Below are 26,452 nucleotides of genomic sequence, written 5' to 3'. Positions count from 1 at the left end.
TGGTGTGGCCAAAAGTTGGTGTTGTGGAGTGGGCAGTCCAGGGCAGGGATCATAAGAGTTGAGAATGAGGAGGTAGCGAGAAACCAGATCAGGGAACACCTTGTACGCCACGTCACAAGCTGAGCTTAGTTCTTCTGGGTTAACGCTTCTCAACCCAGGTTGCACATTACAATTATCTGAGGAGCTTTTGAAAAATGTACGTTTATGCCTATGTTGTTGTTGTACGCCGTCGAGTCGATTCCGACTCATAGTGACTCTATAAGACAGAGTAGAACTGTCCCGTAGGGTTTCCTAGGCTGTAATCTTTATGGGAGCAGACCACCAGGTCTTTTTCTCCTGCGAGCCACTGGTGTGTTCGAACTGCAGACCTTTCAATTAGCAGTCGAGTGCTTAACTGTTGCACCACTAGGGTTCCTTACATACACATATACACAAAGTATATGTCCAGACCCCACCCCACGTCACTTCAACAAGACTCTGGGAGTGTGCCTGGGCAGAGGTATCCTCTAAGCCTGCAGGTGATTGATGTGCAGCCAGGTTTTAACGTACTGTAGACAGTCCACTTTGACCTCAGGAAGAAAAGAAAGGACAAGGACAAAGACTGGGGATAGCTGGGAGGCTGTGAAAGCAGTTTGGGAGAGAGATGATGAAGGACAAAATTAGGCAGTCACAGCAGGGATGGCAATGGGGAGGAGAGAGAAAATGGCATGTTGAGCTGTTAGAGGTTGTTACCTGATAGGATGATAAAAACCCTCTGCCGTGGAGTCGAATTCTGACTCATAGTAACCTTATAGGACAGCATAGAACTGCCCTATAGGGTTTCCAAGGCTGTAATCTTTACAGAAGCAGACTGTTACATCTTTCTCCTGCGGAACAGCTGGTGGGTTCAAACCACCAACCTTTCAGTTGGCAGCTGAGCACTTAACCACTGCGCCACCAGGGCTCCTTCGATAGGATGACGAGGGGATCGAAGATGACTGCTCGTTTTCCCGTATGGACGATGGTGCCGTAAGTTGAGGTGTTTGTGGGGAACAGAGAGGAGGAGACGGTTCTGTCTGCAGTATGTTACGATTGCAGATGTGGGGTTTGTAAAAGAAATCTCAGCCGGAGATAAAGGTTTGTGTGCCATCAGTATGTGGTTTTTCTTGTTAGCTGCCATTAAGTCAGCCTGCGACTCATGGCCATCCCATGCACAGTACAGGCAGTCCCTGGATTATGAACGAGTTCCATTCCTAAGTCTGTTTTTAAGTCGAATTTGTACGTAAGTCAGAACAGTGGCTAATGTCAAGTAGTCAGATGTTTGTCTTAGTATATAATGTACCCATGTATGCAGAGAAAACATTAAAGAAACACTTCCAGATACACTAAGACATCTTTAACAAAATAATACAGCAATAACAATAATAATGTTTTGATATGTATTGCAAAGTAGCACCCGTTTGTTATTATGAACTTCTTTATGTACCTCGAATTTTTAATATAATAGGCCTTAAAGGGGTTGGTTCATAACTACTGGTTGTATGGAACGTGGAAGTCAGACGTTTGTAACCCGGGGACTATCTGTTAAAAAATGCTGCCCAGTCCTGTGCCATTCACATGATCGATGTGGATGGGACTGCCGTCATCCACAGGGTTTTCACTGGCTGATGTTTGGAAGTAGATCGCCACACATTTCTTCCTAGTCTGTCTTAGTCTGGAAGTGCCACTGAAACCATTCAGCATCACAGTAACACGCAAGCCTCCGCTGACAGAGGGGTGGTAGCTGTGCAAGAGGTACATTGTCCAGGAATCGAACCCGGGTCTCCCGCATGGAAGGCAAGAACTATGAGGAGGGTAGTTGAAACCAGGGATATGGATGAGATCCCAGCCTCCCCTTCCAGAAGGTGTATAAAGAGAAGAACAGAGGCTGGAGAACAAACCTTGACGAAGAGCAACATCTAAGGGGTGAACAGAGGGAGAGGAACTCATTTTCGATTAAGCCACAAAAACAAGCAAGCTAAAAAAAACTTGCCATCCTCTTTCTGCTGAACCTGAAGCAAAGTCTCACTACATCATAAGAAGTGACATGAAATGAGATTACTAATAATGAAGATGAAAAGACGCGAACTACAAGTTACATAAAAGAGAAAATGAAACAAGAATCAAGGAAAGGCATTATTACCCGATCCTTGGTTTGTTAATTAGAGGTCTGGCTTTCCATATCTCCTCATTTGCTACGTGCTGCAGCGAATTAATAGATTTCTCAACAAAAGGACATTTAAATCAACATATGACACCTGCTTAAATTCTCAAGAAGCCATTAATTACACATTCTTAAGAAAATGAGCTATGACACAACTCTCCTAACTGTATAATTCCTACCCGTGATTCTTAATCATACGGCTTCTCAGCTGCAAGACGGAGCTTTTTTATTCATCTTCTCTGGTTCTGACCAATTAAACATTTTCTTTCATAATCATAACATTTCGTATGCCAAATCTTCAAAAGAAAAGGAGCTTGTTAGCAACATACCATTTCCCGTTGCTAATTTATGCTGACTGAGATTTCTTAAAACTATAATATACATAGGACATTATTAACACATGTAGGCTTATTAGCAAGAAAACCGCAATATTATCTGGTGGCTTGATTTTGTACGAGTATTTTTTCAAGATCATGATTTTTTTAAAAAACTTCATCAATTAATAAATTAATTCCTGTCAAACCGAGGTCAAATTTTGCACGTCTTACATACGCCGACAGAATACAAATGTACAAATGGTAAGGGTATGTAAGTTTATTCAGAAGGAATCATTATTTTCTAAAGGAATTCAGATGCTGATATAGGCAGCCTTTTCATGTTTTATAGCTTGAGTCATATTTAACGTTCACTGGCAGCACATATCTCTGAGTCACTTACTTCATAATTGTACAGTGGCCATGGTAGCTTTCCTTTCCAGAAACCATCCATCCCCAATCATCAAAGCACAAGTTTTCTGCACTGTTGCCTTCTAAGTGCACTCGGAGCAGAGCAGGGGTGACAGTGGCCTGCTTCCCAGTTAGCTGCTCAACCTAGGATTCAATAGTCCTGACCTAGCCAAGCCTACCCCAAGCCCGGCTCTCCAAGCACAAAGAAAATGAAGAGTTTATGGTATAGATGGGGGCTAAATCTACCACACCCATTAATTTACACATTGTTTATTGCTGCGAACATCCTCCCTCCGGCCACCCCATTCATTTACATATTGCCTATGCAGAGTTGAGCAGTTGCTATAGAGACTGTATAAGCCTGCAAAGCCTAAAATATTTACTGTCTGCCCTCTCACAGAAAAAAATTGCCAACCCTTTGTATAGACTATGACACTTCTCAGCTTGATGGCCTCAAGCTCTATGATCATCAAAGTACAGATGGTCCCTGACTTACAACACATTCGATGCATTCGAGTTGCTACGAACCACACTTACTGCCACCTGTTTTTTTTTTTTTTTTACATCTTGTCATTAATAATATGTATTACATACAATGTTGAAGCACATAATTTGTGGTGTTATCATTCTCAGATGTTCACTCACAGATGTTCGATGTTATGATTTATAGATACTGATAATAAAAGGCAATAATGATGAAAACTAAAAAAAAATGAGGTATTCAACCTACGTCAGAACCGATTTATAATGAAGCCGTCAGAACAAAGCCCCGTTGTAAATCAGGGACTGTCTGTATCTTAAATTCCTTTCTGAAGAAAAAGGGTATATACAAATCCATTGCAATAAGTCAACCATCTCATTGTCTCCTCCCATTGGACGCAGATCTGTATCATCCAGAGGCAGCTTTCCTTTTATTCTTACATTACCACCTTTACCAGTACCAGCCGTGGAGTTGATTCCAATTCATGATCCCACGTGTGTCAGAGTAGAACTGTGCTCCATGAGGTTTTTAATGGGTGAGTTTTCAAAGTAGATCAAGGTCTTTCTTCCGAGACGCCTCTGGGTGGACTCAAACCTCTAACCTTTTGGTTAGCAGCCAAGCGCATTAACTGTTGCACCACTCAGGGACTAACTTAGTTATACCTCATTATTCCCTGTCCTCAAAAGAAGTCTGGAAACAACCCATTGGTTGATCTAACATAACACATAAACTTTTTTGGCAGATGTGAGCCATCAATTTCTTTGACACCTCCAGTGAGTCAATAAGATTTGAGAGCTTGCAAAATTCAGGGCTGGAGTTAGTGCTTCTGGTCCATTCCTTGATCTGAGATAGGGTGGAATCTTCAAACATCATGTGCTGTTGGCCATCTGGGAGCACTAGGTTAGCAAGGTTCATGTGATGGGGACAGATGTCTCTCAAGGCACCGAGCAGTGGAAACATAGCTGGGTATGGAGCTTGCTTCTGTGTATCATAGACCCTGATTGATCATTACATACTGAGAGAAGTCATTGGTTTACCTCCCCCACTGCACTCAATCCCCTCTAACATCTCGGGACCCCATCACCTCATAGGCTCTTAAAAACAAAACAAGATGTCTATGATTTTGCTGCACATCTTTTGCAAAATCAAAAACTGCTCAGGTCCAAATCCACCCTTCGTATACCAGAACTTTCACTCAAGCAAAGGTTTTTCATGTATGGATGTAGACCTGTACCTGTGTTCCGCCCAAGGACACTGTCAGGAAATAAAAATTGGAGAGTGCAAGAAAGCCTTTCTCTCCATTCGATTATGTGCATCCTCTGAAAACCAAGGAATAAACCAACTACAGGTGCAGACACTTCACAAAATTGTTTAGGAAGCCCTGGTAAACAGGCCCATAACCATCTCCACGCATTTTGCTCTCATACCTGATCTCCCTGTAGCGTGTGCTGGTCAAGGGGCGTCTTCATGGCAATGTTGCTGTAGTAGGCATAGGACAGTTCCCAGTCCAGGGGGTAGTTGTCAACGCCCTGGTAGTGTTTGTACCCAAGATTCATTGAAGATAGCCTCTCGCTGCCCTGCCCTCCAACCAAACTATACAACATGCCCTGTTAGGAAGAAATTGACCAAAATTCATAAGATGGTAGATAAAACCCGTAAAAACCAAACCCGCTGCCGTCGAGTCGATTCCGACTCATAGCGACCCTGTAAGACAGAGTAGAACTGCCCCATCGAGTTTCCAAGGAGCACCTGGTGGCTTTGAACTGCCAGTCTTTTGGTTAGCAGCTCTTAACCACTACGCCACACTGAAATGAGATTTGGTCCAGTCTGTATACATAAGCCTCGCCAACCCAGAAACATGTTGACTTGTCCTTTTTTTTTTTTTTCTTTTTTTAGATAAATGTTCAAAAAGAAACCAATCCAGCTTCTCATGGTTTATAAATTCCTAGCATTTGGTGCCTCCTAAGGTCTAACAGACTATTGTCTGATACAGTGCTGAAGATGATCCATCTAGGTTAGAAGGCACTCAAAATGCACAGTGGCCGCAACAATGGACTTGAGCAGACCAATGATCATGACGATCGCACAGTACTGGGCAACATTTCATTCTGTTGTACATGGAGTTGCCATAAGTCACAGTTGATTCTATGACAACTAACAACAATATCTAACAGCTTAAAATTCCCTAACTTTTGCCCTGTGCATGGTGAAAATGGGGGTCATCCTCTCACTTCTCTTACAACATCCCTTTGTGTATTCGCCAACTATTCCAAAGTTCCTTTTTCTGCCCCAGCTATATCATCTATGGCCACGTGGTCTGAATCGTGGGCCCATGTCCCAGCCTCAAAGTCCCAGAATGTTAGTGTTGCAAGGGTCACTGGAGACTGACTGGTCCAACAATATCCTTTCATATTTGAGGAAACAGAGATCCAGAGAGGTGAAGTCATTCATCCAGGTCACACAGCCACCTGCAACAGAGCCAGCGCTAGAATCTTCTACACTATTCCACCTTTGTGGGGACTGCCTCAGGGATTCAGGAAAATGTGTCATCAATCAGGAGCACCTATAAACCAGAGACATCTACAAACAAGTCATTAAAAAGGAACATAGAGTCATCCGGGCAGGTCTAAACTATCCATATTGTTATTGCTGTTGTTAGTTGCCATAAAACTGATACGATTCTGCCTCATGGTGACCCCATGTGTGCAGAGTAGAACTGTGCTCCATAGTGTTTTCAAGGCTGGGACCTTTTGGAAGAAGATTGCCAGGCACCTTTCAATGGGTTTCAACCACCAACCTTTCAGCTGGTAGTCAAGCACTTAACCATTGGCACCACTCAGGGACTCCGAACTAGCTATACTGTGGGGGAAACCCCAGTCTGAGTCTCCTCCAACTAATGATAAAGAATCAAGTGTGCAAATCTGAAACTAAACATGATCAAGGAACATTTAATAGTACTTATGAACATGTGATTCCAAGTGTTAGGCAAGCTGCATAGATTCAAAACCAAAAAGGAAACCCTCTGGCACGGTTTTTATTTTGATGGTCCAGGATGGATGTGAAAATATCTTAACTAGGAGTTCAAGTGGCTTCACTTAGCTAAACAAGTAATCCGGGGCAATGGTCACACAGCCAGAGTATTTGCAAGAATTACTTGTTCTGGAAAGATTGGGATTCTGGTAAGCCCTGCCTAAACTGTTCCTTAGGCAATATATCAATATACAAATAGACCAATGTATACCAAATATGCAATATACCAAAGTCTGTGTCCAGGAATGGGTGAAATGGCCTTTTTGACTCTCAGAAAGCAGGGGATTCTGTAGCTAACACAGCCTCAGGACTTCAGTCTTGAGTGTAAAGATTTTCAAACACTGCAAGCAGCTGCAACAAAACTAGTTCTACCAGACGCAAGAGAGCATTACTCTGCAAATATAACACAGGTGACTGATGTGCCCGGAACGCATGAAATATCTACCTGCAGCTGGTCTTGGAGTACATTTAATCCAGTTTCATAAAAGACTGTGAGGTAGTAGGATGCTTTATGGTATCCACAGCAGCTGGAATCCATCAGAAAGGGGACAACAGAGCTAATTTGGTGAAGCCCATCAACGCTGGAGAGTCTCTTTATAGCCTTCTCAAATATCCTCCCACCGATTTCTAATATGAATTCATTTGAGTTTCTTGGCACTGTAAGTAACACAATTCAGAGCACATAAAATTAATTACCATGGGATCGATGCGGCTTTAGAAAGAAGAGGGAAAAGCCAATTAAACCACCTGAGTTATTGATAGGCTGGCCTTGCAGTGCCTTGAGATATACCACCTTCTGGGGATGCAAATTAAGCCCTTTGGGGATGCCACAGTGTCATTCCATAAATAGCTTTTTCTTTGGCACTAAATGACAATCTAGTGTCCTGGGAAAACGGATGTGCCTTATATAGCCGAGAAAGCATCTCCAGAGAGTAATTTACTCAACGAAACTCACCACCAAATCATGACTGCTGACTGAAACTTCCAGACAGATTTTTTTTTTTTTTTTTTTTGTTTCCCTCTGGGGCTCTCTGAAGAAGAATGTATTTTATCTCAGAAATAGTTCCTAGGTGCTGCCCTAAAAAGTTGAGCAAAATAACCTTATTTTGAGATGCTTGTCATCTCTTGCCTCCAGTTTGTTCCTGCGGGTGTCTACATACAATAAAAAGGATGAGTAGACTTTTATTGAGGGTTTACCAGTACTAGCTGCTGTCAAGTCGACTCCAACTCATGGTGACCCCATGTACGTGCGTCAGAGTCAAACTGTGCTTCCTAGGGCTTACAACATGCCAAAGACTGAGTTAAATGTCTTATGTAGATCGTGTCATTTAATTTGCGTAATTTTATGAGGTAGGTACTAATATTATCTTCTCTACTTTTCAGATAAGGAGATTGAAGCTGGGAAAAGTCAATAACTCATCTAGGGTCACAAAAGCTGGTAAGTGGCTGAGTCAGGCCTTGAACTCAATTTTGAAAATCACCCCACTGCACTTGCCTCCTGATGAACTGGCAACCAGTTGTCTTGATAACTAACTTACTACCATGGATGCAGACCTGTTTATTCAATCGCGTTAAGCTATATAATGCTTCCTTTTGCATAACCCTCCCACTAATCTATCAACCTATAAACATTTAAGCCCAAACCAGCAAGTTATATGGCCCTATCATGTAAATGTTATAGCCTTTTTTTAACATCTTATTTTGTCCGCAATACTCATTGTCCTTATTTACTAGTTCAGTCAATGAATGTTTACATTCTATTATGTGCAAGGCACTATTCTAGAAGTTATATTGCAAAAGATCATATAAGATTGCACAGGTATTATTTACACTTTAAAGAGATTTGGTCAGCTTATTTAAGATTAAAATTTTATCTGCCTACAAACTGTCAAGTTCAATATTTTTCTTTTCTTTTCTTCATTTCATCAAAATTAAAAATACTACTAAAAACTTTCAAGAGGCAACAAGAGACTCACTCTTATCAGTCTCCACCAAAGAATGAACAGAGAAGAATTTTCAATGTGGAAAAACTCAAGAGAAGATTTGGGGTTGTATTATCCCATGGGTTAAACTGTTTCTCCCCCAAAAAAGGTATGTTGAAGTCCTAAACCCCGGTACCTGTAAATGCGACCTTGTTTGGAATGAGGTTCTATGAAGATGTAATTAGTCAAATTCACATGAGGTGTTCTTACAAAAAGAGAAGAGACGCAGACATGGACACAGAGAGAAGATGGCCGTGTGAAGGATGCAGACATTGGAGTTATGCTGCCACAAGCCAAGGAGCACAGGGCTACCAGAAGATGGAAGAGACAAGGAAGGATGTTCCACTACAGTCTTCGGAGACAGCACGGTCCTGCCCACACCCCGAATCTGTACTTCTAGTCCCTAAAACTGTGAGAGAATAAATTTCTCTTATTTTAAGCCACATAATCAGTTGTTGTCAAGTTGAATCTGATTCATGGTGATCCCGTGTGTGTCAGAGTAGAACCGTACTCCATAGGGTTTTCAGTGGCTGATTTTTTGGAAGTAGATCGCCAGACCTTTCTTCCGACGTTCCTCTGGGTGGACTCAGACCTCCAACCTTTCGGTTAGTGGCCAAACACGTTAACTGTTTGCACCACCCAAGGACTTAAGCCACTTTTCATTGCCATCAAGTCAACTCATGGCCACCTTATGCGTAGTAATTAGTTACAGCATCCCTAGGAAATTAACAGTCTATTTAAGGTCAATTCACTTGTTAAAAACAGAGTCTGAGATCAGAAGCAATCCACTGATTAAACTGTGAAACCTGATCTATTGGTTCATGAGTGGTACAGATTCCTCAAGGCACACAGGTGGGCCAACTGTCCCTGAGAGAGGAGCGCTGCACTTTCACCTACAGACCCCTGAGCTGTGGGGAAGGAGGCCGCCCACCATCTCCACACAGCTCTGGGGCAGTCTCTGTCTCCAGGTTCCTAGAACTCCGCATCCCGGAGTCTCCACAAGGCAGCAGCTGGGCCTGGTTTTGCTCAGTCTATCCCAAGCACCCATAACCCATCGCCTTGAGTCGATTCCGACTCAGAGCAACCCTGTAGGACAGGGTAGAACTGCCACATGGGGTTTCCAAGACTGTAATCTTTATGGAAGCAGACTGCCACATCTTTCTCCCACAGAGCGGCTAGTGGGTTCAAACCACTGACTTTTCAGTTAGCAGCTCAGTGCTTAACCACCCTGGCAAAGTAGGTGCTGCAAAATCCTTCTTTAATAGTGAAAATAACTGTTAAATGTCCAGTGTGTGTGCCTCTAGACTTTTTCTTTCCCGTATCCAATAATTCACATACACATGTACCTACATATATATATGCACATTTTTTTTTTAAAATGGCATACTACATTATCATCACCTCACTGAACAAATGGGGTTTGCTCCTTTTTCCATGCTGGTTTGTTTCTGTGCGTGCGTGTGTGTGTGTGTGTGTGTGTGTGTGTGTGTGTGTGGTAAATATGTATGTAACAAAATACTTGACATTTCAACATTCTTCATGTGTACAGTTTAGTGACATTAATTGTGTCCATCCTGTTGTGAAACCATCACCATTATCCATTTCCTAGTTTTTCCATCACCTTAACAGAAGTGCAGTATCTCCTAAGCAGTGAGTCCCCTTTTCTCCCTTCCTCCTGCCTGCCTCTCGGCAATCACTAATAACCTTAGGTCTGCATACATTTGCTGTTCTAGATATTTCCTATAGGTGGAATCATACAATATTTGTCCTTTTGTGCATGAGTGATTTCACTCACCATGATGTTTTCAAGGTTCATCCATGTCGTATCATGTATCTTTATTGTTTTTTAATTCCTAAAGAAATAGCTGCTTACCCCAACATACAATAATTTGTCTCTATTCGCCTCGAACAGCAGAGGAAGAAGGAGACCCAGGAATCAGAGAAGGAAATAGACTGCAGGCTGCAGGTTTAATTGCCTCCATAAACTACTACCTCCATTACCATGAGACCAGAAGAAATGGATGGTGCTTGACTACCATTACTGAACGTTTTGTTCAAGGACCCAATAGATGGATCCTGATCAACAGGAGGAAAAGCATAGACTAGCACTTCAAACTCATATGGAAACCAGATTTACTGGATCCATTGAGACTAGGGGAACCTCGAATCTAACAGCTGGAAACAATCCTTAAACTTAGAATGGAAACTATCCCGGGAAGTCAGACTTAAACTAAACAACAGTTTAGCCCAATTAATAATATTTGCCTTGAGCATACGCTTTTATAAGGAATTATCTATATGAGTTCAAACTGACAACAGTTACTCTAAAGCACAGATGAGAACTTAAAGGGGCAGAGAGCCTAAATTAATGATGATGAAACAATGCAGGCAGAGATACAACAGTGACACAATGTGAAGGATGTAACCAATGTTATTGAACTGTTCATGCAGAAATTGTGAATGGATGGATGACTGGTTGTGTATATTGCTACCAAAAATAAATATTTTTTTTTTAAAAATAGCTGCTTGTTGTGAAAAAAATCAAACAATGCAGATTTTTATAAAATAAAACCAGAAGTCTCCTCTCTCCTTATCCTTCTTTAATAGAGAAGATAACACTGTTAAACTCTCTACATGTGTGCTTCCAGACTTTTTCCTTCAGATATACAATAATTCATACATGCATCTATCTACATATACACATACACTGTTTTTTCAAAAGTGGCATAGGATGCTATTATAGAGTCTGACCCTCAACTTTCTTTTTTAATTCTTTTAAATTAACCCCACATCATTAATATCTCTCCATGGCTGTCAGAACGTCATCCTTTCTAACATCTCAACAGTATTTCGTTCTACAACTGTACCGTTTTTCCAACCAGTTCTCTATTTTTAGACTCTTGGGTTGTTTCTAGTGGTTTTGTTATAACCAACAACATGGCAGTGAACATCCTTGGACATTTTCTATCTGCACATCTGTCGGGATACATCTGAGTGATAACACTCTTTTTCCCAACAGGAGTCTGGACATCTTGTTTTGGATTTTACCTTGGCATAGTTGAGGGAAGAATTTCATCCTACCCAACCGTTAGCCAGGATGAGAACCTTCTCCACTGTATTCAGTATGCACCGCAGTGCTCAGATGAAGTTTCAAAATAAATTCTACTCAACATTTATTCATATATTTACTTTTAAATACGTACTCATCTCCGATGCTCTTCTGTGCACATTTGGAGAAAAGCAACATTAACATTTTGTTAACAATTCATCCTTGCCTCACCTACTCTGTCAAACACCTAAGACAGTGTTTTGCACGAGTACCCGCAGACCTCAGCTTTGTGGGCTCTAAGGAGGGAAGAGATTACAAATGAAATGAAGCTCCAAATGAAACACTTTCCCTGCCGACCCCTGGCACAGAACTCCAGAAATCATTAGCGAGAGTGTCCAGGTCGTTGGGATTGCTGGAGAATAAAGAGTGAAAGAGGAATTCGTCACAAAGCTTAAATCCTTAGGGCACAAAGCTTCACAGGCTTCAACACAGGCAGGTTGAAAGGGCTTCATTACGTTTTTTTTATATATGAAAATTCTTAACTCTTCCAAAATATTACCCATCAGTATATTCTCTGAGAAATAATATAAACAATTTTCTGCAAGAGTGACTATAATAAATAATAATAATAATTCTAAGGTAAAACTGCTCAAGTCTGAATTCCAATGGTGGCACCAAGTCAAAATCATGCTGTCTTTAGTAATATTGTTAAACTGGCAAATTTAAAATCAGTTTAATGAAACTGTTAATTTCACCCATCTGGTTTAGCATATGCATTTTTTTCTCGTTGATCTGTAGCTAAAAAACATGCCTTGTTTATGGAGATTAATGATATAATGAAGAAACAAACAAATAAAACGGAAGAAGAATCATTTTCCTGTTATCTTTCTGTCTGCACCAAAACCCACCTCCACCATTAACCAACATTCACTATTTTCAGGAGTTCATGGGTAGTGCACATTGTTAGCATGTTTGGGGGCTAACCAAAAGGTTGGAGGTTCAAGTCCACTCAAAGGCATCTCAGAAGAAAGCCCTGGCAATCTAATTCCAAAAAATCAGCCACTGAAAACCCTATGCAGCACAGTTCTACTCTGACACACATGGAGTCTCCAGGAGTAGGCTTTTTGTTTGTTTTAGTTTGTCTTTTTTTTACTATTTTCAAAGTAGCACAACATCATTTATTTTGCTTGGTTTTCTTTTTTTACCATAATGCCATAAGGTTGCCCTTTGTGTACTTATCATTAAAAGAGACAAAGACAGAAAACAAGAAGGCAGCCACTTGCAGAAGGCCTGGGAGCTGGAGCCAGAGTGGGCACCTGATTAAGAATTCAGGAGAAAGACACACATTCCTTGTGAGAGGAAAAGCAACTTCAATAGCAAAGTCATTTTTAGTTTCAAACTTGCGAAAGGTATAGTGAATCCAAAGTAGACGTTTGAAAGGGAGAAAACAAAGTGAAAAGAGAAAATGTCACTTAATCATAAAAGCAATAATCTTTACCAACAAGTTTACTGGTTTAAAAAACATAGCGTACTCCTCATCTGCATTCTGATCTGGGGAGCTCCACAGCCTCCTGAGGCCTAAGAGCTGCTGATCTCTCCCTCAGAAGTAAACCAATTGTACTTTCCCATAATGTGAAAATTCTTTACTTTATACATGTCATCTTCTTTCCCCTCCCTCCTTTCCTTCCTTGCTTCCTCTCTTCCTCCCTCCTTCCCTCTCTCCCTCCCTCCTTCCCTCCCTCCCTCCTTCCTTCCCTACCTCCCTCCTTTCTTCCCTACCTCATTTCCTCCCTCCCTCCTTCCCTCCCTCCCTCCTTCCTTCCCTCCCTCCCTACTTCCTTCCTTCCCTACCTCCTTCCCTCCCTACCTCCTTCCTTCCCTCCCTCCCTCTCTACCTCCTTACTTCCCTCACTCCCTCCCTCCTTCCCTCCCTCCCTCCTTCCTTCCTTCCCTCTCTTTCTTTCTTCTCTCCTCCTCCTTCTTCTCCTCTCTCTCACTTCCTTCTTTCAAAACTGTCATCTGTGATTCTCTGGGCAGGAAAATTATGAGCCATTCTTTGTTTTCTTCTTTGTGCCTCTGTGTATTTAAAAAACAAACTATAATGCATGAATGCATACTTTCTTAAATTAAAAAAAAATCAATAAAGATGGGGGTTCTCCAATGCACAACAGTGAAAAATAATTCTTAAAAGGAAATAGTGTCCTGGTGCTATTAAGTATCATAATTGTATTTGGACCATTCCCATGCTCTGCATTTTAGAATCTCCAAATAAACATCGTAATTGGTAGCAAAATGAAGTAAAATTAAGAATAAAATAGAGGGATGCTCATGCAACCAGCAAGACCTTGGCATCTTGTGCAGAGATGCCTCCTCCCTCACACTCAGCACTCCAAAGCCTGGAGCAAGAGTCAGGTGGTGGCCCTGCCTGGAAAACGCAGATGGTGTCAGCCTGGGAAGGCAGGAGGCAGCCAGGCGTAGAACTGGCCTCATCACGGAGAAGCATCCCTGGCAGACCTCAGACTTCCTGTAACCACAGGCATCAGCCCCCAGGGCTCAGAGGTGCCCGGTCCAGGAAGAAAAGAGGGAAGGGAGTGAGTTGTTCTGGCTCTAGGGCAGATGTCCCCAGAGGTATGCTGGCCAGCTCATTTGTCCCTCTCATCTGTCTATCAGTGCCTTCGTTTCACCTGGCAGACCTCTGAAACGTGTCATTCTGCACCTGAACCTCCAGACATATCTCCTCCACCCTGTCTGTCTGAGGTGGGTCCTTCCTTACTCCTCCCTGCCTTCACCAGCTCTCCAGCCTTGAGCCCTGCCTGTCATTGCCACTCCGTCAGCCTCTCCTCGTTGGATACCAGCCAAAACCCAAACCAAATCTGTTGCCCTCAAGTCGATTCTGACTCATGGCAGAGTTAGAGAATAGAACTGTGCTCCGTAGGATTTTGTTGGCTGTAACCTTTCAGGCAGCCGATCACCAGGCCTTTTTTCCATAGCACCACTGGATGGATTTGAACCACCAACCTTTAGGTTAATAGCCGAGGGCAAACCATTGGGGAAACCAGAGCCCCTCTCAAAGGGTCTTTGAATTTAAAGGGTTCAGTTTAGACAAAGAAGGTGTGACAGGAGTTTAAAACAAAAACAAAAACACAGAAATAGCCGACACAGCTCTTAAATAATGAAAAAATGCACGTGCTAAAACATCACCACACTAACGTTAGAAGAAGTCCAAACGTTAACACATTAACAGGGCAGTTTCTGTGCACTAGAGAACTGGAGATCCCCCAGAAAATGACACAGCGGATGGCCAATGAGAACGGCCGCCTTGAAGTCTTCAAGATGGGGTTTCATGGTGGACAGCACCCCAGAGCCTGGACAGTGGTGAACTCCAGGACAGAGGAGCAAAGGAGAAGTCCCATACTAAGCAAGGAAATCAGGATGCAGAGAAGTAGCTCTGGAATGCCGGAAGGCAAGAAGGGTGTTCTGCCACATCTATATGCACCGCAGCTGGAGACCCGAGGAGTGCTGCCATCTTTAATTCAAAGGCATGTCGACTGGGGGAGGCGAGGAGCAAGGCCTGTAATACTTCCGAGCAGGAAACACCAGTAGGAATGACTGCATTTTATACCAGGTTAGCACATCAGCTGTCAACATTCAACAAGCACTCTCTCCTCTGAAAACCCTGGCACTTGGTGGAGAGGTGTGTGTGGGCTGGTTCCTGCTTTTCATTGCAGCCGCCTCAGGGCCTAGCACAGTGCTAAGAGGTACCCACAACATCAGTGCCCAATTGGGTTTGTATGTATCTTGGAGCTGTTTTACATTTGGGCACCTGTACATCCCCAGTGCATGAAAGCAAGAAGCACGAGTGCAATGTTAGTGAGGATGTGAAGAAAATGGAACCCTTATCCACTGCTGGTACATTGTAAAATCGGGCAGCCCCTGTGGTTCCTCAAAAACTTAAACATAGAACTACCATAAAACCAAAAAAACCAAACCCGTTGTTTTCAAGTTGTTTCTGACTCATAGTGACCCTATAGGACAGAGTAGAACTGTCCCATAGGGTTTCCAGGGAGTAGCTGGTGGATAGGAACCACTGCGCCACCAGGGCTGCAGAACTACCATATGGCCCAGCAATTCCACTCCTCAGTATGTATCCAAGAGACTTGAAAGAGCAAAGTAAACAAACACATGTATGCTCAAAGTTCATTGCAGCACTATTCACAAAGAGCCAAAAGGAGGAAACAACCTAAATGTCCATCCACAGGTGAATGGATAAACACAATGTGGTACATACACACAATGTGGTACGTACATACGATGGAATATTACTCAGCCATAAAGGGAAATGAAGTCTTGATACATGCTGAGACATGGATGAACTTGAAAACATTATGCTGTGTGAAGTAAGTCATTCACAAAAGGACACCTATTGTATGATCCCACTTATATGAAATATCTAGAATAGGCAAAGGTATAGAGACCAAAGTTTTATTAGAGTTACCGGTGCCGGGAAGAAGAAAAATGTGGCAATCTGCTTCCATAAAGACCACAGCTTTGGAAGCCCTATGGGGCTGTTCTACTCTGTCCTATAGGGTCCCTATAAGTTGGAATCAACTTTTACAGCACACAACCACAACACAACAACAACAACGCTACCGAGGGGTGAGAGAAGGGGGAAGAGCGAGTCATTGCTTAGGACGCAGTGAGTTTCTGTTTATGGTGATGGGAAATTTGGCAATGCTTATTGGTGAGGGTTGGACAACATGATTAATGTAATTGATAGCACAGAACTGTACTGTGAAAACCGTTGAATAGGCAAATGCTGTGTTAAATATAGATATATATTCTTTATATATATACAATTTATTTTTTTTAAATATATATTTTTGATGTTGTTATTGAGAATATGCACAGCACAGCATATACCAGTTCAATAGTTTCTACATGTACAATTCAGGGACAGTGTTAAACATTTTTTTACAATGACAACAAAAGACACATGAGGGCTACCTTTCTGGAATTCTTTTGTAAATGGGTGTGTGCTTAACTTGAGAAGGATTCTGGTCTACTTTTGTTGACACAAGAGATGGTAAATGGGGCTGGTGAACCTAGGAAACAGAGCTATGTCAGTGTTTACAGAGGCAGGACACTATCTCATGGGAGAGGACAGGCTAAGGAAGAGCCAAGAAATGAGGAAAACGTACAGAGATTGAGAAGAAGCTCAGAGAACTAGCTCTATCAGTCTGGATTGTGTCACGGCTTAACTAGTACAGGCCTTGACTATGTGTCTCCTGGAAGTCAGATTCCTCGTTTTTGCAGTGATTTATTGACCCATCAAAGACCTTTGAGGACCCATAATGATGAGATCATTGATTTATTGGCGTGTTTTATTGATTGAATTATGTCTCCCCGAAATATGTGTTCTAAATCCTAATCCTATGCCTGTGGTTATAGTCCCATTTGGGAACAGGTTGTCTTTGTTATGTTAATGAGGCAGGATTAGTGTAGGTGTATCTTGAGTCAATCTCTTTTGAGATATAGAAGAGATTCAATAAGCCAGCAGAGGAGAGAAGAGGTAAGATAGATGTCAACACACATGGAGATATCCAAGGAATCAGGAAACAGAAGCTGAAGAGACAAGGACCTTCCTTCAGGGCTGACAGAGAGAAGAAGCCTTTCTCTAGAGCCAGCACTCTGAATTCAGACTTCTATCCTCCTTAACTGTGAGAAAATAAATTTCTGTTTGTTGAAACCATCCACGTGTGGTATTTCTGTTATAGCAGCCCTAGATAAATAAGACAGCATGCATTTAGTTCCTTTGATGGTCTTCAAAGAAACCTAGATACTGTTCTGGCTCTAGAAGACTTCTAGGCTCTACTGTGGAATCAGACAGGCAAGCCAACAATTATAAGGCAGTAAGATAAGTACTAGCAATGGGATACCTACAAAATGGCAAGGAGAGCAATGGAGAAGGAGCTGACTGTCTGGGGAGACAAGAAAGATGAGGTGAGGAGATGGTCTTTGAGTTAGGATTTGAAGACTGTTTTCAGGCAGGTGAGCTGAGAAGTGTGGGTGGGTGAGGTATGTTCTTTGAGGAGAGTGGGGCAGACAGCGGCATAAATGTGCTGTGTAGGGTCAAATGGGAGGAGAATTGATTCACTGAACAGGTAACATATGCTGAGCACTGTTGCAAGTACTATGGGAATAGAAAGACCACCGAGATACTTCTTGCACTAGGGTCTTCTTGCACTACCCTCAACAAGCTTGCAATTGCATGGGGGATAGAGATGTGTATAGTATCAAATAACTATAACTCAAGGCAGAGCACATGAGCTCTATTCAGGCAACCCTGTCATATCCATATGATAGTTTCCTGTCCATGAAGCTCTTTCATACACATTACGCCACTTTGTAAAAGTATTACACTCTTAATTTCTATTAAAGCAGACTATCCCAAGCACAGGTAGTCCCCGACTTATGATGGGGTTCCATTCCGACGACTCTGTTGTAAGTTGGTTCTGACGCAAGTCAAATACCTCATTTGTTTTTAAGTTTTCATTATTATTGCCTTTTACTATCAGTATCTTTATAAATCCAGTCCTTACTTGTCTTTAGGGGTTGGAAACTTTACATATAAACTTACAGATAGACCCTGCAACATTGTACATTGTACAGATCGCAATAACTTGAATACACCGTAAGTCGGGGACTACCTGTGTATAAATTACTGTATGTTATGGATTGAATTAAAACCAAATGAAACCCATTGCCATCGAGTTGACTCCACCTCATAGGTACCCTATAGGACAGAGCAGAACTGTCTCACACAGTTTCCAAGGCTGGGATCTTTATGCAAGCAGACTGCCACATCTTTTTCCTGAGGAGCAGCTAGTGAGTTTGAACCACAGACCTTTTGGTTAGCTGCTGAGGCTTAACCACTGTGCCACTAGAGGAATTGTGCCCCCAAAAAGAAATGTGGAAGTCCTAACCCCCGTACCTGTAAATAGGACCCTGTTTGGAAATAGGGGTTTTCTTTAGTTATGTTAATGAGGTCATACCAGAGCAGGGTGGGTCTTAAATCTAATCACTTCTAAATGACGTCTTATAAAAAGAGCAGACTAGACATAGAGACACACAAGAGGAAGACAGACGTCATGTGAGGACCTGTCTACAAGCAAAGGAACACCAAGGATTGCTGGAAGACCAGAAACTAGGAGAGAGGCCCACATGGCCGAGACCCTGATCTAGACTTTTAGCCTCCAGAACTCTGAAAAAATAAATGTTTGTTCTTTAAAGCCACCAATTTATGGTATTTTTTGTTATGGTAGCACTAGGTAACTAAGACATGACACAGAAATAAATCATAGTCCTTTGAGATAGAGGTGTACATATTTGGTGATTCTCTTTTGTAGTAGAAAATTCCAGCTCCTTCTTTTGGGAAGAGCTCAAACTGGTGAGCCCTCACGCCTCCCTAGATGGGAAGGCAGATGATACTTCTTGATGTACTTCCTACTTGTAGCTAATGAAGCTGAAGCCTCCGACTGTCTACCCCCTGAAATGTTCTCATCTCTCCTTTGAAGTGTGTTGTTGGCTTAACTCGAGAGTAGATGATCCATCCTAAAATCACACAGTGTGGGGAAAAAACACTCTCAAATAGCAGACGGCATATGTAGCAGCCTGGAAGTGGAGTTGACCATACATATGAGGAGGTGCTGCCAAGATAAAAGATGACTCTTTCCTAAAGAACCAGAAAAATGCAATTATGATGAGGGTGTTCTCATAAAGTCTGTTAATCAATAGGACAGGACAGGTTAGGGCAGCAGAAGAAAATACACTGCAGACATAGTTCCTCTCAACTAAAAAACCCAAACCAGTTGCCGTTGAGTCGATTCTTCCTCGTGGTGACCAAGTACGTTTCAGAGTAGAGCTGCGCTTGGTAGTGTTCACCTTTGGGAAGCAGATGGTCAAGCCCAAGGAGTGGCTGGTGGATTAGAACTGCCAACCTTTTGGTTAGCAGCCAAACTCTTAACCGCTGCGCCACCAGGGCTCCTTCCTCTTAACTGTTGTTTTTAGTTGCCATTGAGTCGACAGATTCATGGCGACCCCAAATCCTAACTAGCGTTGTCCAAAGAATTCTAGAGCCAGCTGGAAAAGTTATGAAACAACGCCAGATACTTAGGTCAGGACAAACTTGGAAGGGCAGGTATTTGAGGAACCAGAAATGAACATAACGCCACACTGGTCTTTTTACTATTCCTTTTATAGGAGACTGGAGTAAAGATATGTTAAACACGTGGACTGATTTTTTTTACCCTCCATTTACAAAATCACGTTTTCTGCCTTTTTCTCAGCCTAGTTAAGAAACTGGACAGAATGTCTGACACCGATCTCTCTTCAGGTTAGTGGATGCTAGGATAGCCCAGAGCAAAGGCAGCCGACCAGATAGAGAGATGAATTTGAATGAAGAGTGGATGCCCTACCTCTGTAGAAGGAGTCTCAGTCTTCATGGAGGGGACAAGGCAACCTGGAAACATAGAGCTGGAGGCAGAATGCGCGTTTGAGTTTAGTTCTAGGGAATCTCCTACCCTTCTTGTATTCATTCTGGTCTGCTCCTAAACTGTTGCCATCGAGTCTATTCTGACTCATAGCGACCCTATAGGACAGAGTAGAACTGTCCCATAGGGTTTCCAAGGAGCAGCTGGTGGATTCAAACTGCCAACATTTTGGTTTGCAACCAAGCTCTAAACCACTGTGCCACCAGGGCTCCAGGCTGGCTGCTAGGCCCCAGGAAATGTCAGGGAGAGAAGCAGGAAGAGGCAGGTGTGTGCCCAGGGGCGGCAGAGGCCTGGAGGCAGGGTAGCTGGGACAGGTACAGCCCTCCCCCGATCTAAGCAGACAGGCACAGGAAGGGCCCGACCGGCAGATTCAGCAGGAGCGGGAACGAAAAGAGAAACAGTTGCCATTGAGTCGATTCCGACCCACAGCGACCTCACATGCTGCAGAGTAGAACTGCACTCCACAGGGTGTTCAAGGTTCTGACCTTTTGGAAGCAGATTACCAGGGCTTTCTTTCAAGGTGCCTCTGGGTGAGTTAGAACTGCCAACCTTTTGGTTAGTAGTTGAGCGCTTAACCGTTTGCACCACCCAGAGACTCCTTCAGCATAAGCCGTGTGTCCTACAGTGGCAAATATCAGCTTTGGGTCAACCTCTCCCAATACTGACCCGGGGGTTCCGGAAACCTATTAGAGAAAGCCAAATTCACTCCCTTCAGTGGAATGTAGCAGTTCCGTGGCACCAACACCCAGGAAGTCTTAAGGTTTGAGAGCTTATGACTGTGGTTTTTTACTAGACTCTGTCTTCAGACCCCTGTGAAGAATAAAATAATTCTAAATTCTTATAAACAAAACTTTTGAGCTGTAAAAATAACATGAAAACATTCTTATTAGCCTGTTTTGTGAAAATGATTCACTCTTGTTCCCAATCAGCAAAACTATATTTAAATATGATCAGAAATCTCATGAAAACAATTTCAATGTGGCTGTGATCTTGGCCCATTTAGCCTAAACAATCCAACACGTGTCTTCCCGTCCTATCCTCCTGTTTAAAGATGCCTGCACCACCTCCCAGACAACCAACAAAAACCTGCCCATTGTCTCTCTCCAGTAATAACAATAACACTCATATAGCAGTGGTTCTCAACTGGGAGTGATTTGGTCTTCTGGAGGACATGTGACTATTTCTGGAGATATTTTTGGTTGTCATAACTGGCTTGCTTCTAGAGGGTAGAGGCCAGGGATGCTGCTAAATATCCCACAGTGCTCACTCAGAACATCCCTCCACAACTTAGGCCCAAAATGTCAACAGTGCCAAGGCTGAGAAACCCTTGAAAAGGTAGACATGAGAGAAGTGTCTGGAAAGGAAAACTCATTTAAAATTGGGGCTGAGGTAGCTGTTAGAGGCACACACATGTCAGAATTAAGAGGAAAGATACTGCATGCAGACTGCCATTCTGAGGATGTTCTCCAGAAAGAGAGAAAAGGGAAGCCTTATGAAGAGAAGTAGAGACACTTATGTTTAAAATATTATGCAAAAAAACGAACCAAAAAATGTGGCATGATTTGGAGCAATCAGTAAACATCAAACCAAACCCAGAGTAGAACTGTCCCCTAGGGTTTCCAAGGCTGTAATCTTTACGGAAGTGGACAGCCACATCTTTCTCCCTCGGAGTAGCTGGTGGGTTTGAACTTCCAATCTTTCAGTTAGCAGCTCAGCACTTAGCCACTGTGCCACCAGTGCTCCTATGAGCAGTCAGTAGAGGGTAAGAAAAGAGATATATTTGACCTAGTACCAGGGATGTTATTCTTGCAAAGATATTAAGGTTATTAGACTGAGCCTATAGTAAAGCGGATGGAACTCCAGAGCTACCCCTGGTTCTGCAGTAAAAAATATTGAAATAGTCTCAAAAAATGTAAGCTCTGGTGACACAAACTGCTTGTATTTCACTACTAACCCAAAGGTTAGCAGTTCAAACCCACCTAGCGGAGCTGCAAAAGAAAAGCCTGTCGATCTGCCTCTGTAAAGATAACAGCCAAGAAAACCCTGTGGCGCACAGTTCTACTCTGAGCTGAAATCGACCTGATGGCAACAGGTTTGGTTTGGTTTTGGTTGGTTTTCATAGGATGAAAGACTGAATTTTTGTGACTGAGCATAATCAGGCCTTATCATTGAACACATGAAAGGTACGTTGTTGTTGTTAGGTGCTGTCAAGTCAGTTCCAACTCATAGCGACCCTATGTACAACTGAATGAAACACTGCCCTATCCTGTGCTATCCTACGATCATTGTTATGCTTGAGCCCATTGTTGCAGCCACTGTGTCAATCCACCTTGTTGAGGGTCTTCCTCTTTTTCGCTGACTCTCTACTTTACCACTCATGATGTCCTTCTCCAGGGACTGATCCCTCCTGTTAACACGTCTGAAGTATGTGAGACGTAGTCTCACCATCCTTGCTTCTAAGGAGCATTCTGGTTGTATTTCTTCCAAAACAGATTTGTTCATTCTTTTGGCAGTCCATGGTATATTCAATATTCTTCACCAACACCATAATTCAAAGGTGTCAATTCTTCTTTGATCTTCCTTATTCATCGTCCAGCTTCCGTGTGCATACAAGGCGACTGAAAACACCATGGCTTAGGTCTGGCGCACCTTAGTCTTCAAGGTGACATCTTTGCTTTTCAAAACTTTTAAGAGGTCTTTTGCAGCAGATTTGCCCAATACAATGCATCTTTTGATTTCTCAACTGCTGTTTCCCTGAGTGTTGATTGTGGATCCAAGTAAAATGAAATCCTTGACAACTTCAATATTTTCTCTGTTCATCATGATGTTGCTTATTGGTCCAGTTGTGAGGATTTTTGTTTTTTTTATGTTGAGGTGTAATCCATACTGAAGGCTGTGGTCTTTGATCTTTATCAGTAAGTGCTTCAAGTCCTCTTCACTTTCAGCAAGCAAGGTTGTGTCATCTGCATATTGCAGGTTGTTAATGAGTCTTCCTCCAAACCTGATGTCCCATTCCTCTTCATACAGTCCAGCTTCTTGGATTATTTGCCCAGCATACAGATTAGGAGGTGGGAATAAGAAGTAGAAGGAAGAAAGCGCAGTAGAAAGAAGAGAAGGTCTACTAATATGGTTATCTGACATCATATGAAAAGGAACCCCGGTGGTGCAGTTGTTAAAGCACTTGGCTGCTAACCAAAAGGTCTGCGGTTCAAAATCACTAGCCAGTCCATGGGAAAAAGATGTGAGTAGTCTTCTTCTGTAAAGATTACAGCCTTGGAAACCTTATGGGGCAGTTCTACTCTGTTCTACAGGGTCACTATGAGTTGGAATCCACTTGAGAGCCACAGGTTTGGGTTTTTTTTTTTTGTGTGTATGTGTGTGTGTGTTTCACAAAAATAATATTACACTGCTTTTTTGTATTTTTTTTTTTTTTTTTTTGTTTTAATATCATGTGGGTCACCATGAGTAGGAACTGACTCAATGGCAACTGTTTTTTTGTTGGTTGTTTGTTTTTAGCCTCGTGTTGAGTCAAGAAATGTTCAAGAAAACACGAGACAGAGGAGTGCTCCTGGAATCCTGTGAGTGAAGACCAGGGATGCAGCTAAACATCCTACAATGCACAGGACAGCTCCCACAACAAAGGATGACTCAGCCCAAGTTGTTAATAGTGTGGAGTTCGAGAAACTCTGCTCATATAGAACTTGCTAGATACTGTGCCAATACTGTTCTAAGTATTTTTTATATATATTAGTTCATTTAATCCTCACAGCCACATGAGCAGAGAGATACAATTATAATCATATCATCCCCATTTTTCAGATGAGAAAACTGAGGCTTAGAGAAATTAAGTAACTGGCCCAAGCTCACACAGCTAGTTCCTGATAAAGTTAAAATTGGAACCAGGCCTCCTGGCTTCGGAAGCTGTGCTTGTCCAGTGATACAGCATGGCTCCTTGTCCTCCTTGCCACATCAAAGAAGCCACACAATCCTTTAGTCAACCTCTCTGCAACCTTTCACTCCAGCTCCATCACTCCGTCCCACTGCAGGTCAGCGTCTTCTCTCCCTGGACCATGGCAGTGGGCTCCCAGGGGTCTCGCTGTTTCCAACTCCACACACCTCTAATTCCCGCCCCCCCACTTCTGCCAGAGTAACCTCAAAAATCCAAATCCAACCATGTCTCTGCCCCCTGGCTGAAGCTCTTGTCACCTGCAAGGATAAAGCCAAACTCTTGAGTCGGACTCCGAACTCTAGTTGGAATCATCACTCTCTAGACCTTACCAAGGAACCCTGGTGGCATAGTGGTTAAGCACTTGGCTGCTAACTGAAAGGTTGGCAGTTAAAACCCAGACACTCCGAGGGAGAAAGATGTGACAGTCTGCTTCCGTAAAGATTTACAGCCTTGGAAACCCTATGGGGCAATTCTACTCTGTCTTATAGGCTTGCTATGAGTCAGAATCAATTCGACGGCACACAGCAACAGGCCTTCTCCTGACTCCCAAACCCTGAACTTCATTAAACATGCTGTTTGTTCCCATTTTTCTGCCTCTACTAGATCTGCAATAAAGGTCACAGGTGTTTCCAAATAAGCCCCAGTGTCACCTCCTCCATCAAGCCTTCCCCAAATACCCGGTCCTCCAGGTAGAACTGATCACTTACTTCTCTGTGCCTCCACTATACACTTCCACTGGCCTTTATTAACATGAATCACAATCTATGAGAAATTCAACCAATGCAAAAGCAAAATCACATCCATTGCTGTCGACTAGATTCCGACTCATGGTGACCCCACATGTTTCAGAGTAGAATTGCACTCCATTGGGTTTTCAATGGCTGTAATCTTACAGAAGTAGATTGCCAGGCCTTTCTTCCATGGCACCACTGGGTAGATTTGAACCACCAACCTTTTGTTTAGTAGCTGGGTGCAAAAAATTTGCCCCAGAGAGGGACCTTGAAACTAACACAAGAATTTCAAAATCTACTTTGTTCACTCAAGAGCAGCTCCAAGCTGACCGTCAACTTGATAAATGCATCACCATTTTTCTTTGTTTCCAAGTCTGTCCCTCAAGGGCAGGGACTTTGTGTTATTTCACTGATCTCTGAAGTCTAGCCAAGTAACTGAGCAGTCACTGAGCAAGTATCAAATGAAGGAAAGATGAAATATACCATATGGCTTGAATTCTTCCAGCATCAGACGGCCATAGTCTGCAAAGGAGGTCTATTCTGCTGGACTCTGCCATTCTTGGGAAGTTCTTACCCAAAGCAGAAGTCAGTTACTGCATCACCTCTACTCAAGGGTCTGGTTCTATACCATGAGTTGCCTGCACTGCCATTATCATGTCTCCCTTATAAGCTCCTTCCCCTAGCGGAACATTTCCAGCCTCTTCTCTTTTTCCCAACAAGCATGGCTTCAAGATCTCTTGTGGCCCAATAGTGTGTACCTAACTACCAAGCAAACCCAAATTGAGATGGGCCTAACTAGGAGCTGGCAGCATTTGGTGAGTATGTGGAGATTCCTGAGATGATGCTTAAAATCTGCTTCCAGTCAGGGCTCTCAAGTTCAAATGCCAAAAGGGTCCAGGCAAGTTACGTGCATGAATGAAGTTGTTGCTGCTGGGTGACGTTGAGTTGATTTTCGACTCATAGCGACCCCATGTGGAGAACTGAAATGCGCCATAGGGTTTTCTAGGCTGTAACGCTTATGGGAGCAGATTGTCAGGCCAGCTGCTGGGTGGGTTCAAACTGCCAATCTTTCATAAGTAAAGCATTATTCAAGAACAAGAACAAAGTGGGAGGCCTCACACTACCTAATTTTAGAAACTATTATGCCACCACAGTAGTCAAAACAGCTTGGTACTGGTACAACAACAGATACATAGACCAACGGAACAGGATTCAGAATCCAGACATAAATTCATCCACCTATGAGCAACTGATATGTGACAAAGGCCCAAAGTCTGTTAATTGGGGAAAAGACAGTCTCTTTAACAAATGGTGCTGGCATAACTGATATTCATCTGCAAAAAACTGAAACAAGACCCATACCTCACACCAGACACAAAAACTAACTCAAAATGGATCAAAGACCTACATATAAAATCAAAAACAATAAAGATCATGGAAGAGAAAATAGGGACAATGCTAGGAGCCCTAATACATGGCATAAACAGAAAATGAACCATAAATAACAGTGTACAAGAACCAAGAGAGATTAGACAACTGGGAGCTCCTAAAAATCAAACAGTTATGCTCATCAAAAGACTTCACCAAAAGAGTAGAAAGACTACCTACAGACTGGGAAAAAATTTTTGGCTACGATAAATCCAATCAGCATCTAATCTCTAAAATCTACGAGATACTGCAAAACCTTAACAACAAAAAGACAAATAACCCAATTAAAAAATGGGCAAAGGATATGAACAGGCACTTCACCAAAGAAGATATTCAGGTGGCTAAC

At 42.6% G+C, this 26,452-nt stretch overlaps 1 protein-coding gene across 1 annotated transcript in view; it reads right to left on the bottom strand.

Annotated features, from left to right (window-relative positions):
- SEL1L3 (SEL1L family member 3) overlaps positions 1–26,452 on the bottom strand; it is a 146,361-nt gene that overhangs the window by 58,177 nt on the left and 61,732 nt on the right. Inside the window, exons 10-11 of the mRNA XM_023730233.1 lie at positions 6,864–7,075; positions 4,816–4,995 (exon numbers count right to left, since the gene is read on the bottom strand). Coding sequence (XP_023586001.1) covers positions 4,816–4,995; positions 6,864–7,075 — 392 coding nt within the window. The remainder of the gene's footprint in view (positions 1–4,815; positions 4,996–6,863; positions 7,076–26,452) is intronic.

The sequence above is a fragment of the Trichechus manatus genome, unplaced genomic scaffold (genome assembly GCF_000243295.1).
Source record: "Trichechus manatus latirostris isolate Lorelei unplaced genomic scaffold, TriManLat1.0 scaffold00034, whole genome shotgun sequence".
Lineage (NCBI taxonomy): Eukaryota > Metazoa > Chordata > Mammalia > Sirenia > Trichechidae > Trichechus > Trichechus manatus.
This window is presented reverse-complemented; position numbering and strand designations above follow the sequence as displayed.